The 18,693-nt window shown below is 34.0% G+C and overlaps 1 protein-coding gene across 1 annotated transcript in view; it reads right to left on the bottom strand.

The window, feature by feature from the left end:
* RyR (Ryanodine receptor) overlaps nucleotides 1-18,693 on the bottom strand; it is a 166,418-nt gene that overhangs the window by 102,570 nt on the left and 45,155 nt on the right. The window contains exons 3-16 of the mRNA XM_068768362.1: nucleotides 17,578-17,727; nucleotides 16,942-16,995; nucleotides 12,623-12,700; nucleotides 11,330-11,448; nucleotides 9,433-9,502; nucleotides 7,874-8,073; nucleotides 6,788-6,970; nucleotides 6,160-6,331; nucleotides 5,485-5,654; nucleotides 4,727-4,851; nucleotides 3,264-3,467; nucleotides 2,613-2,782; nucleotides 790-980; nucleotides 242-382 (exon numbers count right to left, since the gene is read on the bottom strand). Coding sequence (XP_068624463.1) covers nucleotides 242-382; nucleotides 790-980; nucleotides 2,613-2,782; nucleotides 3,264-3,467; nucleotides 4,727-4,851; nucleotides 5,485-5,654; nucleotides 6,160-6,331; nucleotides 6,788-6,970; nucleotides 7,874-8,073; nucleotides 9,433-9,502; nucleotides 11,330-11,448; nucleotides 12,623-12,700; nucleotides 16,942-16,995; nucleotides 17,578-17,727 — 2,027 coding nt within the window. The remainder of the gene's footprint in view (nucleotides 1-241; nucleotides 383-789; nucleotides 981-2,612; nucleotides 2,783-3,263; nucleotides 3,468-4,726; nucleotides 4,852-5,484; nucleotides 5,655-6,159; nucleotides 6,332-6,787; nucleotides 6,971-7,873; nucleotides 8,074-9,432; nucleotides 9,503-11,329; nucleotides 11,449-12,622; nucleotides 12,701-16,941; nucleotides 16,996-17,577; nucleotides 17,728-18,693) is intronic.

Here is an 18,693-nt window from a genome sequence, read left to right on the forward strand (position 1 = left end):
GAATTCAAATTGAAATTACGTATATAACATATACATGCACGAGTCGTATACCACATTTACACGCTATATGCGTGTATATTTAATATAAGTTAGTATTTTATTATATTACATTTACTAAACTTGGTTTTTGCTCGCCATCAGAATCGGAACAAATACATTCCCGAGTGATTTCTAATTGCCATGTGTTAAATATATATAGAAGTTGGATGTGAATATTATCTAATTATATATAGTTCTATACCCTGTAGTATTCGCCCATCCGATGCGGAGATGAGGCATCATATGCGTGGTCTTCTCGATGTGATCCATGGTCACCTCGAAGTACCACTTCTGGTACACGGCCGAGCCTTCAACACGCCCGACGAAAATGTTAGGACGTACGCTGAAATAAAATAACACGCAATACGCCCTCCTTTACTACACTTATATTTTATCTTTTGTTGTCAATTAATTATATTATGAATAACAAAGTGAGAAAGTTAGTTAATAAGTTTGCGCACTAAAAATAAATCAACTAGTTTTAAACACCACGCTGATCGTTAACTGACCGTCAAATATATTTAAAAATATTTGCTCCTACACATGTGTATTATAATCTAAGGTATATTTGTTTTATTCAAAAATAATTTAAATGTAAAATATCATGTTTTTTAAATAACTTACACTTAAACCATTATAAGTAGATTTTCTTTTTTTGTCAGCTAAAAATGCTAAATCTATTATCTATTACAATACTGAACACAAAGGAAAATGAACGCTATTTATAATATATATAATGTCGATAATCACCTGGACACGTGATCAACTAGTTGCGTCTGTAGCAGCAGGTTTTTCCCGGGCAGGAGGTAGTCGCATATATTGTTTTGTGATGAGCGCACCGCTACGCCATTACCCACGCACAGTGAACATAGTACGTCCAGAACTTTCGGATCTCTGCCGTGTTTCTCCAGTAGCGATATGATGACTTTTATGTGTTCATCCTAGAAAAAAATATACTCTCTCGGTTTGGCTGTTTTGGTTCTCGAGTGGCAATTGCATGTCGAGTAGACACGGCGTGGTTGACCACGCCACTAGGTGAACCAACGACAGGAAAAGTCCGATTCCTGACAGCGGGACTCTATCGGCTGACATGATGATGATGATGACTCTTTTGGGTTGAAGAGTGGAGAGGGATCATGACATATACTAAACCAAAATTTCAGACTGTAATATCTATATAGTATAGTGTCTGTGATAGATAGACTATACGCGTTGCATTTTTGGCTAATCAATTACCAAATTTTCTTTTAAAATCACATACAATACAAATGTATTCTCATTAATTTATCACGTAATATATTTAAAAAGTCTATTATACAAAAAATTGTAAAATATTCTGTTGCAGTTTGAAGTATTTTAAACGATAATAAAACTAAGGAATGATATGCCATTGTAGCAGTGGTATTTTTAAAATGAACCCTAAAAAATCTGACTGAATTTATTGTAGGCTCTTTTCAGATATGGGCGGATTTGGAACCTCTGTAGCTTTAATTAAAAAAGTAGCATCCTTCAAGGATGCCATAATAGTTCTCATGACGTACCCAAAGTGGTCACTGTTAATAATGCTTTTTGGATATTTATATGTACAAATGAATAAATAAATGAAAGATTGCCACGAGGATCGGTTTTGTGCTGTCCGCATCTAGGGAGTTTCCGCGACCTTAACTTTGTCGTGAGTTTTTCTAGTGGAGTACCTGCGCTACGTTGCGGGCTCGTAGCCGACACACGAGAGACTTTTGGCCACAAAAATGTGCATAATTATATGAATTGTAGGAGCTACAATACAATATTATTAGCGGCGCTTCGAACACTATGGATACGGCGTTTGATACGCCTCTTTATTCTGATTGAAGTCGGTATTGGTAGCCGTGCAAGGCACAGCTACATCTATATCAGAGCTCGATATATAGCTCTATAGCTATATTTTCTAAAGAGACATAGCTCTACAATATTTCATTTCATATGATTGGGTGACGATTTTCTGTTATTTTATTGACTAAGCATTGTTGTCATAGTTTAAAGTATTTGTATAATCATAGGCTAAATTTAATCAATAGACACGAGTCTACTTTAGACTTCGTGTTGTCATTTTTTATTATAATTCGCCATCTAAACCTCTTTTGCCTAATGGTTTTTTTTCTAAGGTACAATGACAATGAAAAAAAGGTACAATGACTCTGTGTTTGGCACTAATCGGTGTAACATAACTCCTGAAGATGCCCCGTGGAAGGGTAAAACACGCGTTGAGTGAATTAACGGTGGCAGTTGTGTAATTCGCATTGTTTGCCGCATACGCATTTATCAGCGGGCTGGCGGGCGGTGCACTTTGTTGCACGACTACCACTGCATGTGTGGAAGTGGCTAAATATTGGTCCTTTTCTTACTTAGGATGGACTTCCGCGAGGTAACGCCTGACTCCATTAAATATTTAAGGTACATTTTTTCACATTTTTTATTTATCTAATTATTTTACAATTAATTACTTAGTATAACAATTATTGCTTATTTATTCTTCGTGTTATCACTATCTCCAAGACCTACTAGAGAATCTCAGAGAATAAATCAATACTCACCCGCATCATGTTCAATGCCTCGGGCGAGTCTATGAGCACGCAATGCAAGACGTCCAACATTCCTGTGCCTTCCCCCGAAGCCTGCGACCCGAGCCGCGAGAATAACCAGTTCAAGCGGTTCGAGTTCGCAAACTGTGCACAATTCGTGTGGTTGCCTTTGATTATCGCCGCTGGTAAAATAAAATGCACAATGTTATTGCTTTCAGACATTACATACAAACACGTATTTGTGTATGTATCAGAGAAATAGCCTCAGTAATGTTTTAAACACTAACAGAATTTTGGGTACATATTAAATACATTATAATTTTGCGGGTAATATCTCAAGTATTTTTAAAGTTGATAGTAATATAAGTTTAATTTAACAAAATAAACAGTGCCCTGTCACGTTTTCTTCGTTAGTTCGAAATTAATAATCTAATCTTAAATGCTAAAAATACTGAAAGCATTCCTAATCTAAAAAGACCAAATTGCAGCTTAATCACAACAAAGTGTTAGAATTGATTGACTCAACAATTTTCTTATGCATAACTTTAGATAAAAAGCTCCAATCGAACTCCGTCTCTCTACAGCAAACTAAGCTCAGCCGTCTCTGCAATTAAAAAAGTAAGACAAATAACTAAATATACTTTTATCTGAATATAATTTTACCTAGCAACTGATAGAGATAACCGGAAATCATATCCCAGCTTTGCCCGGACTCGTCTCCCGCAAGGAAACCTGCCAGGAACCCTTGTGACGTAATCACGTTGATCTTGTCAATGGCCTCCAGGATCAGGTTAAGGATGCCCTCTTCTTGGAACAGGTCCTGACGGTTGCGAAGAGCGCGAAGTTTGTTCTGCTTCTCTTCGTGTTCTGATGAAAGAAAAATGTTTTTCAGAATAACAATTAACGACAGATGTTTTCAGGTTGCAACTACATAGCAGTGTAATGATTAACATCTTCATTTAATGGTATTAATGATGCCATGGTGAATGGACCCAGCATTAAATGGGCAAACGATATAGTTAAGATCGGGACAAGTTTCTGGACACGGTCAGCACAAGACTGGTCTTCGCAACGATCATTGAGGTAGGCCTATGTGTTGAGGTGATCATCTGTCGGCGATAATATATGTGACGATGAGGATAATGTTGCTCAATGGTAATTATGTAAGGATTATACATACTAGAGCCATTCTACACTAAAAACTAGATACAACATTAAAACGCGGCGAAATTCTAGGGCATCTGCAAAATATCTGTCACAGTAACTTTAAGCTATTTGACTTTTCATGATGGATGGCGCAATCACATGACTTATACTGAATTTAATATATAAAGTTAATTACAATAATACACAATATGTGTATTATTGAATAAAGTCTACATCTGCCGAGAAAATAAATACAACTGGTATAACATTGCTAATTTTTATCAACGTTTAACAGCTGCATGAATCCGTATTTATGAATAACAAATTTAATTATTTTTTCTAATTATTATCAAGTAGAGTCATCACTGTGAAATACATAACTACAGCTAGTACAGAATATATTTTTTTAAGAACATAATGTCTCATCTATATTTAAAATAATTGTAATTTTAAGCAAGGATATACAAGTGCAAGTTGTCCAAAATTTGTATTGATAAGATATAGCGCGTAGAACAGAAGATCAAGGCTAAAGGTTTTCTAGTGGAAGCTATGAACTGGAGAAAGCAGCGTAGGAGGTACACATACAAGGTGGCTTTATTATGGTCATCGGAAGAAGCCGAACACAAGTCGCTTACGATCGAGTCTTATTGGAAATATACGGGAGAGTCTTATGTCCAGCCGGTCCAGACGGCCTTTGGCTGAAATGATGATGATGAACGCTAAAGCGGACAATTATGCTCGTTCCTTTGGACTATGTTACATATACTATGTTATGTATCGTGCGATGTCAATTTATGAGAATATTTTCTACGTAAGCGAAATCAGCAACTAACACCAACAGTCGTGAATAAAAAGTATAATGGGTACCGTGTTTAAAATCCATGCGGAGAGCTTAAAAGTTAAAGTTTCTTTTAAAGAACAGGATTTGAAGTTTATTTAGTTTGAACAGAGCGTATGGTTGTATATCCAGCGCTGCTTACCCATGTCCTCGTCGGGCTGTGCGAAGTAGTTGATCAGGTCCTCGAGGCACATCACCATCTCGCCCAAGTTCACCGAAGCGAAGAACATCGAATGCCTTCGGTTCTCTTGGAGCGTTTCAAGGCCACTGTGAACGGGTTTTTTTTTCATTCAAATCTTGTAACTATGAATTTAACTATCGGGTTACAAACATGGAAGGAAGGTTAAAATTGAATAACATAGGTTTCACATCCTGTAAGCAATGCAAGAAGGCAGCTTTAATAAGTTTAGTATTTTTACCAATAAAGAGTTGAGTTGAGAGTTGTTTATAATCTCACTCGCTCTTCTTCGCTAGATTCTTATATCCAAAAGCGTTTTACGTTATGTATCAAGTTTTCTACTTTATGTAAATATGCTTACTTATATCTGATCTCTGGGTCACTATTTTATCTTAGTGCGTTTTAAATTTTATTCCAGCGATTCAGAAAACTATAACAAGGTCATCTGTCCACCTTATAAGCGAACCTCCTACGCTGCGCTTGCCGACCCGTTATTAATTTAATTTTTATTAATTATTTACATTACATTACATACTGCTAAATTTTAATGTATTTTTAAATAAGGCCGGGGAGACCTTAGTCTGAGATGATGGCGCTAAGTTCAACGTGCAGACTATACTAGACTGAATTTAAGTGAAATGAGACAACGAAAGTAATGGAGAAGAAGAAAGTATTTTTATGTCCACTAACTTAATGTAACATTGCTGTAAGTTAAAACTTACTTGATAAACTTTGTAAACAGAGACGAGCATTTTCTGATGACTCGCGCAGTCCTAGATTCTTCCTCTTGTGACCTGGAGAAGTCCAGGCCATCGTCCATTTTGCCCTCCTCGTGCAGGATAGCCTGTTTCTCTTCAACTTTACCGACGCCTTTCTTCTTTGTCTCGTACGACTGTAAATATATACCAGGTATTAAATATAATGTACATTGAATTAAATATCATTTACTGTAGTTATATAATGATCATAGTCAGCCGATAGATGTCCACTGCGTAGCACAGGCCTCCCCCAAAGATCGCTACAATAGTCTTGCGCTATCCTCACCTAACGACTTCCCAGAACCTTGCATCGGTCCGCCTAGACAGGGACGCCTACTCAACCGTAACTACCTGTTCGCGGTCGCCACTCGAGAATCTTTTGACCCCTATGGTCACTACAAATGCGACTACTTCAAACATAGTTTTATCTTTGTAAATGTAAGTGAAATAATTTGAATAGAAATTCATTTAGTAAGTTTCTTATAATTTACGAATAAAAAAGTAAACTGTACCAATTATTTAAGTATGTAATTATGTGTATAAATATCAATTTGGTTGGTTACTAAAATTCTACACTCTTATGAGCGTGCTATTGTTATTAAAAATAATAAATTTTAATCAATAAAATATGCTTTTTACCTTGTAGGATAACCAAAGGCCGGTCTCAGAGTGTTGTACTATGACAGTAGAGTCACCGTATTTGATGATCGGTGCTCCGATGACCTCCAGGTCTTTGTCCTCGAGAACCACTTTCTGGTCGTCTTTTTCTTGACGCAAGCAGAAGGCGCAGGATGCTGTCGTAGCTTCTTCCCTAGAGTTGATTAAATATAATCATAATAATTTCAGCCGTCCATGCCTGAACATATGCCTCTCCTAAAGATTTTCTGATGGGACAGGTAGGAAGTGACCAGCGACCAGCGTTTTCCAATAACCTTAACTCATCACTCCACTTTGAGGGTGGATGCCCATCGCTGCGCTTCCCGTTTCATGTTCTATGAAGCCTTATATAAGTATATTGAAGCCGTAAGGTTTATAGTGCGCAGAACATATGTTCAGTAGCTTAGTAGACTAACATTAGTCAACAATTTTATCTTATATTAAATGTTGATGTCGCATTTTTTGATTAAATGCACAATCGTAATACAAGCCTATTAAATTTATTATTATTATATGACATGAACTATATGAAAATGACTATAAATTAATAAAAAATACATAATAGCGTCAAATCATCGTTATAATAATAGTATGATAAAATCTTTCTCACCTGCTGACCAAATACAACTCATTCTGATCGTTGACGCCCAAATATCTGCCGGTAGTGATGTGCCTGATACGCATTGGGTGATACCAGTTTATGAACCCACCGGCCCACTTGGTACGGGCGAGCTCGAGCCTCCATAGTGATCGGGCCTGGGACATTACTGAACCGCCTTCATATACCACGATGCTGAAAAATTCAATTGATTTATTTAAAACATTATACACGCTATAATTGCAGACTGTCTTATAGGCATTCTCTACCAGTCAATTCAGAGTAGCGATAACTGGTAAGCAGCTGCGTTTATACCAGGAGATTTAATTCCAAATACTTAAATAGCACTGAATAGTGACTGAAACTAGCGATCGTAAGTCACGAGTTCGATTACCGGAATACAATCACACAATTATTTGCGCTAATATAGTACACCATATGCAAAAAATCAATGGTTTCAAAAATATACAATAATATAATGATAAGTCAGTCGGTAAGTTGATTATTTTTAAAATCATTAACAAAAATAATTCGAACTACGAATTGAAAATTAAATTTTGTAACTGCAGGCTTTCTACTGCCGGAAGTAATTGCCCTGTCATATTCTAATAGTTTTAGAGTGATCAATTTATGCAGGATGATTTTTTTTAGTGCCACGTTTTTGGGGCATATTGTTCAACCCCTATTATGGGTGGACAAGGTTTTATTTACATTGTAATTTTCACATAACTTTGATTAATTACTTCAGACACATCTTTCGTCCTTTTCAGTGCCTTTCATTCTTTTCTCTATTTTTCTTCATAATTTATTTAATTCCTTTCCATACGGGAAATTATGGAAACGAATGAAAAGAAAAAGATCCTTACTTTATTCGCCTTTCGTTCAAAGTTCTACAATTTTACATTTAACATTTGTTTAACAATTTGTTTATTCTAAATTACAATATACATTGTGATTAGAAATAGGTGTATAAGATTAAGAGATCTTTGCTAACGAATGAGCCTTATATTTGTGCCTTCAAAGCTTTTACACCTATAATCAATCATCGGTATATTCACTTATGTTATATATCGGCTATGTATTAAAATAAGCACTTACTTCTGCCCGCCTTCCTTAGTCCAAGTGCTGGGTATGGTAAGGCACTCGTCGCCTCCGTGGAAGAACCTTAATACATCCCCTCCGAACACATAACCCACGTATTTCATACGCGAGATACCAGTGCCATACGGCTGCACCGACCAGTGCGTCACATGGAATGACGCATTCACAATCGACACCTCGTTCTCTTTGGTCGTGTGCTGTTAAATTAACAATTATTAAATTAATCAAAGCTCTATATAATAATATGTTACTGATTTACAACAAAAATGTAAATGATCTCTTATTCTGGATCTTATTAGTAAGCTTACAATTGTTTAACGAACTAGAAGTGAGCTGCGCTCGGGATTTTTTACGATATTCAAATCAGATATGAAAAGATCTTTCGGAGACGAACAAAAGTTACGAGCAATGGGCAGACCACATGGCAAGCAGAATAGTTAGCCGCTGTGTATAATAAGGCTCTTGTGTGGAGACCACGGGTCGTCAAGAGCAGCGCATGACGTTCACCCACGAGGCGTCGAGATCGTCAAAACAGCTAACAGGCTTCTTTAAACTGGTTCTATTGGAAATCTATGCGGTATACTCGTGGTCAGCACTGTACATCCTACGGCTGAAATGACGATAAATTTTCCAGCTACCCCAGCTGTCTTCATATTGCAAAAATATTGTCACTATCTAATATAAAAAGATGTATCGTCTTCAAGAGCGCTTATATTATTTATTTAGCGTTTTAAATAACTATTTTCCATTGAAACAAGTTTTTCATTTTGTTTTCATTATAATGCTTTTACAACAATTGTTCGATTGCATTACAATGCTATACAAATTACATGCAAACATTTTTTTGTTTTGTTTGATATCAAATTACTATGCAAGTCTCACGAAATTATCCAATTTTAATTAAAATGAAAAACTTATCGAGCCATTCCCGAATTTTAGTACACTTTTATTAAAATTATTTATTATTATAAATAGTTACAAATTTTGATAGAAGATTCGACAAGAAACCACCCGGGGTTATATTTGTAGTAAAACAAGTTGATAATAAAAAAATAACAATAAGATAATTACAAAAGTAATGGACGTTTGGTATTTTCAAATGTAACAGATATGTGACTGTATTGTTTTTGAAAAAGATATCGGTGTCGCTAGGAGCATTAAGAAAGGCAGTAAATGATTATAAATTATTGCAAATACCACATATTACAATAGAGTTCATGTCTCCTTTTTTGGTATAATTGTTAACACATTATACTTGTTTATTCTGATTGTCTTTGTTTTATATTTACTTAAATTTAACTGTGGGAGACTACACAATTAAGTTAAACTATAGCAATAAGTAATAATGCACAAGCCTTTGTTTGCAGTGGCACTAGCAATCAGAAAATATACATTTATGATTTTTTCGTTAGATTACTCAAGTATAAATATTTAGGTCTAGTGTCTAAAGTTTAGTGTCTAAAGTTATTTTTACGTTACGTTTAGTTATTTATTACTTAGCAACACGTTTGACGATTGCATTTTTAGAAACATATACAGTTATGGTAAGAACTCACCAGATATCTCTCAGTTGCAACGGAAACTAAAATCAAGTCGTCACCTACTCGCACCTTTTCACCTTCGGATCTGAAAATGAATCACAACCCAATAAAAACATATGTATATAAAAACCTTTTGTGGCAAATCTCACGCCGCGTAATGTCATATAAAAATATAAATTATAAGAAACCGACAGTCAAGCCTAGCGTGATACATATATATATATAGTTAGTACTAGTTAATAGATATGGTACCGTCTAAAGTTTAGTTAAACATAATGTAACATATACCAGAGTGATTACTTCATTTATTGATTAAATATGAAATTAATTTTGTAATCGATAAATATTACTGATGCAGCTGTAAGACGACGGTAGAAACCTTTTAAATTTTTAACTTCAACAAGGAAACTAATTGGAACTTCGACCTAGTTAAATTTGCGAGAAGTCGCTGAATGCGGGTAGCACAAGACCGACCATCGCGGCGGTCTACCTGGATAAAATTCTAAAAGTAATGAAAGAATCGCGATTATTAGTAAAGAATAGTTTTAAATGGTAATTCTTCGGTTTAAGATGCTGTGAAAATATTATCCAATCAAGTTGCATTTACAGACAAGAAACGATGAAGGTTTTCCTTTTTTTTCCAACTTGAAAGGCAATGTTTAAGATGCCGTATAATTTTTTAATTGAGTTAGATCAATCTTGGTAACCCGTTTTCTAAAAAACCAATCCCAGTATAACATCAGCGCGTTAACATTTATCAGTTTTAATCCAGATATCAAAAAAAAATTCTACGCGGCGTCGATTGTTGGAAGTTCATTAAAAAAAAAAATAGCGCAAAAACGCGCAAGATTTTCTTGGGTTTTCGAAATACCAACACTTTAAAGTTTAATACCTGTAAGATTTAATAGTTGAACTCGATAGAAAACATAACCTAAATCTATAGCTTGTTAAAAACAAACATGTCTATTTTGCATTTAATTTTCATGCCCATACCTTCTTGAGTATATAAATCACTAAACAAAAAGTTATATCAGTAACTCACCGGGAAGACATAGAACAACCTAATCGTAACATACTTATTCTGACACTTTATGTATCGTATTATCATTACTACCAGCTTTCACGATTTGTTATTGCTTAGAGGGTACCGGTAAATGCAAATACTTACCTGATTGTTGTGAACTAGATTGTTAACGATAGATACAATATATTTTAAGCGTTATACATTACTTTGAAATTTCTGATTATTGTCCCGCTAGATTATTATAAACTTATACTGTGCGATCTTTGGATGATTCCTATGCCTTGCAGTTAGCGTCTATCGAATACGACGATGATGAAAAAAGTGGATACAAAACATGTTTTCTATAAATTATTAGTTATTATTCAAAATATTCGTTAAATATCACTACGATTTGTCTTTTAATGTCCGACAGTATGATGTATATGTTTAATTTCATATGATGTCACGTTTTAGTTGAACAGTGATCCTACTAGCTATGGCATTTTTTCAAACTAAAATTAATAATGGTAATGCACTACCGTTTTAGCTGTAGAACTACGTCACCGTATAATGATCATTAAGAGGTCTCTTAGGCACTTTTCATGATATGATAATAAAGTCTACTTCTTGAGCAGTGATAGCCTAGCTAGCGGTAGATGACAGAGACTTGCGATCGTAGATCGGTTCGATTCCCGGGATACAATCTATATAATTACTCTTTATGCATTAATTATACAGAATTGCTCCTGCTTACCAACAAGTTCCATTAGATAGGCAACATCGTCCTCTGCGATCGCCAACCTACCTGCCAAGCATGGCAATTATAGTATATCCTCCCAAAAATATCTTTGGCGGAGACCTATACAATGTAGTGGGCGTCTAAGGTCTGAAAAGACGACGAAAGTATACCTCTGTTTACTGGCTGGATGAAGGGTCCACCAACACGCTTCTCCCTGGGAATGCTCTTGAAGACCCACGTCGAATGCCAGCTTGTCTTGAGATGACGAAGTTGAGAGACACGCCAGGTACTATAAAACACGATAGTATTATATCACTAGGCACAAAATGTAGTTCTGCAGTAAGTATCCATATAATGTCTAAGCCAACTACATTTTACATTTTAAACTAACGCTGTTCAGCTTTTCACTTCTTGCCTTGTAAAGATACTATGGATGTCCCCGGTTCCTTTTTTAATTTATTTTAATAGATATGATAAAAAATGTCTTTTTAATTTATGTCTTCGTGAAGAGATTGAGTTGTGTTATATTAATAATTCAAAAGGTGTTTACTATGGATTCGATTTCGTTAGTTCTTCACGCACGAATAACGCACGGTCGGTCAACCTTTTTTGACACGGTAAATACGTTTCTAATGTAATGGTAATTTTGATATGTTCTACTTATATGCCAAGAATCCTTGGCGATGATGTTGCTCCATTATTTTGTTTTAATAAAAACTATATGTGACAGAAAGTGTATGTGCATAAATCGGTATTGTGAATTTTTTTTTAAAGATTACACAACTATAGCACCCAGTGAAGCAGAGTAGATTCAAAAATAAAATAGATTAAAATAAAAAGTTCAAAGTAAAAGTAAAAATTCTAATGTCGAATAAAATAATTTGGTTTTTTATCTTTTACAACTTGACATTAAATACTATGGCTAATAATAATTATCTTAACCCAATATTTAACAAAATATTACCTTTTTTAAATAAACAAAATTTGGTTGATAACTTGAACTAAAAATAACATCTCCAATTTTAAAAAAAATCAATTTATTTTTTGAAATTTTTAAATTATTTATCACATTCTACGTTTTGAACACTAACATCATACTGAATTACGAAATGATGTGCACATTTTGACATAAAGAAATAAGTGACAATAAAATTTCGGGTATTCCTCATAAAGTAAACGGCATAAACCGACTGACGGTTTGTTACTTATGTATACCAGTGCTTTCGGTAACACTCCAATCGTACTTTGTACCTAGCCTAGACTAGACTAGACTAGCCTAGCCTAGCATAGTCTAGCCTAGCATAGCCTAGCCTTGCATAGCCTAGCCTAGCCTACCTATTATAATTTTCTGTAACATATTGTCAAAATTAGGTTTTTTTGGGTAAATACGTTTTTCACAAGCGTGTGAAAATAGTACGACGAATATATAAAATACACATTAATGTTGCGTGTATAAAACTTACCATATCACTGTTGAGATGTCTCAATAATATAGCATTGCCATAAAGCAGAGTCCTATGACCCGAACCAGTTCCTTTACCCTGAAATAGATCAAAATGGAAACTACAGTTAAAAACTTTTCGTAAATTTTAAAAAAAGCAATAGTAAAAATAGTGAAGATTTCAAAATTTATTTGAGTAATTTATATTTATTTATTTAAAAAGACTCGTTATGGTATGTACAATATGTATGAAAAGTGCGTATTAAAATTCTTCAAAGCCAAAAAGCATAAAGGAATGATATTTTAAAGTTAATGTTTTGAGGTATGTGTAAGAAAAATATTACACTAAAATTATCGACCATATATATATATATATATATGCATTTATATATATTCTGCCTATCAGATTGAAAATAATTAAAAAAAACTTAAGGAGGTTTAATATATTTATAGTTAAAAAGTTGATTTCTTTCAAAATTAAATAAATAATTATTTTGATTATTACATCAAATTCACACCTGTCCAACACACAGAAATAGTTTATATAAAGTGTCTACTTATTTATATTTATCCTACATTTTAATCGACATCCAGCATAGTATATGTATTTTGCGTTTTTACAACTTTCTTATAAGTGTTTTTTATTATGTCTATCTACCAATTTTGATTCATAATATAGTATTAAAGGTTATTTTAAATACATTGTCCTTTCTAAGACACCTCAGGTTTGCATCAACACTTATATAATTCTGCAGTACTGAATATATCTACTTCGAAGAAGGCAAAATGTTTTTGAGCGCCGACAACTCCAAAAGAAGAAACAGTACAAGGCAAATATTACAAATTCTTATTTGAACTGCGCCGTGTGTAGTGAAATGACTTGGTTTAATGAAAAGCAAACTCAGTGTTGCACGGAATTTTCTATTTTAAAACCTTGGTTAACCATGTATTTTCATAACCGTATGGTGTAAAGTTTAGTTATAAAATCTTATAAATAACTGCAGTATTGCTGTTAAATATTGTTTTCTCTTTTACTGATTTATTAACCTTTGGCTAGCATGTTTATGGCCCGGGCTGTGTACGTCTGAAATACCGAACATATAAATTTAAATTTAATAATTTTGTATGATATAAAAATAATCCATGTGCATAGGACAGGAAAAAATCTTAATGTATTAAGTTTAGTGTGGTAGTAATAAGTCTATAAAAAATTTAAAATCTTTGTGTGCATGTTGATAATTTGCATAACATTTGATAATTAACAGCAAAATTTGCAGCCATTTATAAAAATTAAGGCACGTTCACATTATAACATTGTTTTTGCGTCACCTTTTCTCAATGCCCATTTCATTTATTTATAACCACTTAGTATGATTCACAGTGATCACTTGAGTACGTAATGAGAAGAATGCCAGCGAAACTCAAATATATATAAACAAGAATCTAATTGAGCTTATCTATAGCGACATACTTCCACTTAAAGCTGCGAGGGTTTTAAACGCGCTTTTATCTGACAAAAGTCCGCAACATAGATAAGAAGAAGACTTTTGCAATATCCTTTATACTGTAGTAAAATTCATTCCTAAAAATCGTTTACACTGTTTTAAGATTTTTTGTGCTATCCTTATATACGTAGACAAGAACAACGTATATATATCGATCAAGTATTGTATTTTTTTCTTCGCGAAACTTTCTATTCTGTATGATCCAAAACTACGATTATCTACAATATTATGACAGGCGAAATTATTTTGCATAGTAATAAATAAAAACCATTTTTAAATAAAATAATACATATTACGAAGTCGAGCCATGACCTACATAGCGGCCTCCGTTAAGATGTTATTAATTTGTAATTTCAGCCAACACTTCGCTTGGCATGTAACTATTTTAACCAGAATTCGCACATTGTTTTTGGCCTCGGTGAAAATTGATATATATATATACGTTATGATCCCTTCTTTTCTTAATTATTTTTTTATTATTGAAGGTCGTATCACGTTTAAAATGCCTTGGTGAAATCGATTACTAGCTGTTTCCGTGCAATCCTATTCTGCGCTTTCTTCAGGGCAGTGGTACTAGAGAGTCTCACTTGTTAACTTGACTTGATCTGACCAGCGAGTAGGTGATCGTATACGTGGTCATTTTTACCTTCCCTACAACCAGAGGTTTGTCAAAGTTATCTGTATGTCTGCAAACGATGTGGCCAAAATAACTTAATTCTCTTAAGTAACGTACAAGGGAAGCTTACTATTAAGTTGTTTTTTTTTAATGTTATTTGCGCGTTGGCATTAATAGCTCCCCCCGGGTTTAACTATCCGAAGGAATGTAGGCGCTTAACCTGACTACACTAGACTGTTTCATCGTCATCATCATCATCATTTCAGTCATAGGACATCCACTGCCTAAGCCATGCATTCAGCGTCCTCTTACGACGTTAACAAGATCATGTGTCCACCTTGTGATTGTTGAATGTATTTAATTACGAGACTTCCTAAGGAAGCATTTTCCAGGCGAAAATTTTGTACCGAATTGGGAAGTCCTAAACTGAACGCGGCGACTGTCATTAATTGCGGTTTAACATTTTGATTGATGATGCCCTAGAACGCGGACCCTAGGCTCGTTCGGTTAATGTTATCGGAATATCGAGAAACCTAAAGCTAACGGAACGGCCGATACTATCTCCCGTATCGTCGCATACCTATGGGACTGTACAGCGATTTCGTTACCAATATAGTACTAGATATGTGCTACACTATTGTTATTCTTAATAAAGAACGCCCCTGTGGAGGTTTACAGATTTCATATATATGATTTTATTACCCATCCATCATACAAAAGTTGTAATAAATAGCGGAATGCGAAAATACTGTTAATCGTATATCTGTATTGTTATTATAAAGTTTCTACATATGTTTATGAGATGTACAGTAAAGGTGATTAATGAATGTGTTATTTAATATAATTGTTACGTTTGTATTCACATTTTATTTTATTGTTAACTCCAAAAAAAAATTATTTACGCAATAAATGTTGATATTGTCTTGAGTTGTGAAATGGATGCTTCGTAACGTAGTAAAAAGATGAATATTCAGTGGTTTAAAAATATAATGTTTTTTTTAACAAAAGACGATCATGCATAAACCACTTCAATATACAACATAAGCTTTTATATTTTATATGTACATTTTATTAAATGAAAAATGAAATAAATTATCATTAATTAGTTTTAGTGTCATTTAGAAAACTAACATTAAATTCTGATAAAAAACGATGGAGTTAAACAAAAAAATAAAACAATTTAGATCCAGTAAGGTTTAAGCTTTGTATTACAATCGGTATTTAGTTTAATATTATTACGTGTGACATTGGCTATTGCATGCATTTATTACCGATTCCATCGTATGAAAATACTCACTAATAAATGTTCTTTGCCCTGGAAAATTTAACACAAAAGCAATACGTAAAAGGGTAAATTATTCACAATAGACTATAAATATGTTAAATAAGGGATATAGAAAAAAAAACATTCTATAGATTTGCTATTTAAAATCTTTATCGTATCCAAAACATTTAACATTAACGTTATTCAAATAAAACAAGCAACAAGTTTTTTGATGTAACATAAAAATTATTGTCACAATTTAATTACACAGGCTGGGCCAGAAAAAATTGCGAATTTTAAAATCTCAACACAGCAATGTTATGTAACTTTTTATTTTCACAGATGAATAATTTAAAGTCGGAGCTAGTTCAGACATGATGGCGCGACATCCTATATATTTAATGTTTTTAGCAGTTGTAAACGACATGTTTAGCGTAAAACTGACATGACGTCAAAAGGACATTTTGTGGCCTCTCCGGGGCGTAGATCTCACATTACTGGATTTATCTCTGCTTTTACCTCTAGAGTCGCGTTTACAGTAATAAACAGTTGAAGAATCCAACAACAAAATTCGCGAAGAAATGTACCATGTCATGTGCCGGCGAGTTAACATAAATTTGAGGTCTAGATTAGACTAGTGTACGTTTAGACGACATACACCAAGTAATCGTTATTTTAAAAAAAACCTATTTATTTTGTCATATTACTTTTTTCTTGGACCTTATAGTTTTATTATGATTTTTTAAAATCCGCACAGCGTCATAGCCCATCCTGTACATTAAAAGTACGGGCGTGTTACAATATCACATGTCACATTTTGATGAGTTTAAAGTTTAGAATTTACTTTTATAAGTTATTTTAAGGCGAAGTATAAGGATGGGTGTACGGTAGTTAATTTTACAGATAAAATTAGATTTACAGAATTTTATAACGAAATATTTTAAATTGATACTTACAGTTTCTGATCCCGCTGCAGTCACCAACTCTTGAAGAGCCCTCACTGATAAGGCCTGTCAAAACCGTCATAGTCAAATTAATAACCGTGGTTAAATAATTTTATTGTAATTTTTCTTTACTACGCACGGAATTAGGTTACAATTGACCACAGAATGATTCTTAATTTCTACAGAATTAGATATATATATTTAAAAAAACAATTCCAAACCTCACGTTGCTCATTGCGAGTATGTGAATATTATATTGCTAATAGAAGAAATACTGAGAAGTAACACCAGGTTGCTTCATTATCATTATTTCCGCTGTAAGAGATCCAAAACAAGACAGATAAGCCTCTTGCGTAGTTTTCTTTAATAGCTGGTTGTGACCGGCCTGCAAACAGCGGCTTCTCTTGACGTTAACAAGAACATCTGAATGTGCAAAAGTAACCGTCCTATAGCCGAAATCATGACGATGATAACATTTTTTTAACAAATGTATTCAAAAACAAAATTTATAACCTTTAATTCAAAAACACTCTTTTTTTCCATCTCAGTCGAAATTAGTTCCTTACTCCTTACAGCAACACGGATTCGAGTAAATCGGAGCCATAAAAACGCGTTGTTTGAGGTTTATACTTATGACATATGACAGACCTGTTCTATGACGAAGACGCACTGCGAGAGATCGGGCGGTATGTTCTTATCGGCGATGTTCTCGAGGAAGCAGTGCCGGTTGCCGAAGCCCTCGGCCGCCAGGCACACGCGCTCGCCGGTCGCCGTGCACGACAGGCATACCATGTCTTCCTGTTCGAAAACAAAACGGCCATTTTTATTTATTAATGTACACATATCATAACAAAGTAAAACATACATGAACTAGACCCTCGTAGTTTCCTCCTAGAAAACATAATAGATGTTTAAACCTAAACATATATATATATATATATATATATATACATATACATATATATATATATATATATATATATATATATAACTAGCGGTCCTCCTGCCCGCTCCACGAAACAAAATGCATGCCTCTGTAACTCCCCTTGCAGTTGGAGTTTTGTGAAATTCATTAGTGTTGATTGTTGGATGATCATTCATACAAATCAAAACTTGTAACATACGACATTCATTTATTCATGGAATACGGCCCGAAAACGCCGTGAAAAACGTAAGAGTGAACCGCATCTCCCAATAGTTTGACAGGATGCAACGACGACGCATAAACTCTAATGAGGAGAGTTATGAAAAATAATAAATCCGTTATAAATTAATACTTACTTTCATTTTTGGTAATCTAAAACCTTGCAGTGACACCTCCCGTATTACTTCCAAAAATATAGGGTCATAAATGTTTTTATCGACTATAAGCAAAGAATTTGAATCTCTATCTCACCTAATATTAAGTGACGACGAGCTCGACGATGCTACAACTTTCCTAAGAACACAATGCATATAATAAACAGTATTCTATTTAATATAATACTATAGAGGTGATAATTTATAGGTGTAAAATCTTTAAAAAGATGGAATCATAGCTCACTGTCCACTAATGTATGGTACATCCGACCCAAAACACTTTATGATAATATAGTAAGAGGAAGCGTTTTTAATATTCAGATTACTGTATATTAAATTTAATTGTATCTGTCCCTGCAAACTGTTTAGCCAAAAGTTATTTACCTGTCGCATTTTAAAAGAAAAAATAAATTATTGTAAAATGTTTCAGTGGTCATTTTATACAGAGTTTAAAACTCTTTGCTG

Source organism: Battus philenor, unplaced genomic scaffold (assembly GCF_028537555.1).
Source record: "Battus philenor isolate CCGP_79_NKW_IND1 unplaced genomic scaffold, ilBatPhil1.0.hap1 SCAF_25, whole genome shotgun sequence".
In the NCBI taxonomy this organism is placed as follows: Eukaryota; Metazoa; Arthropoda; class Insecta; order Lepidoptera; family Papilionidae; genus Battus; species Battus philenor.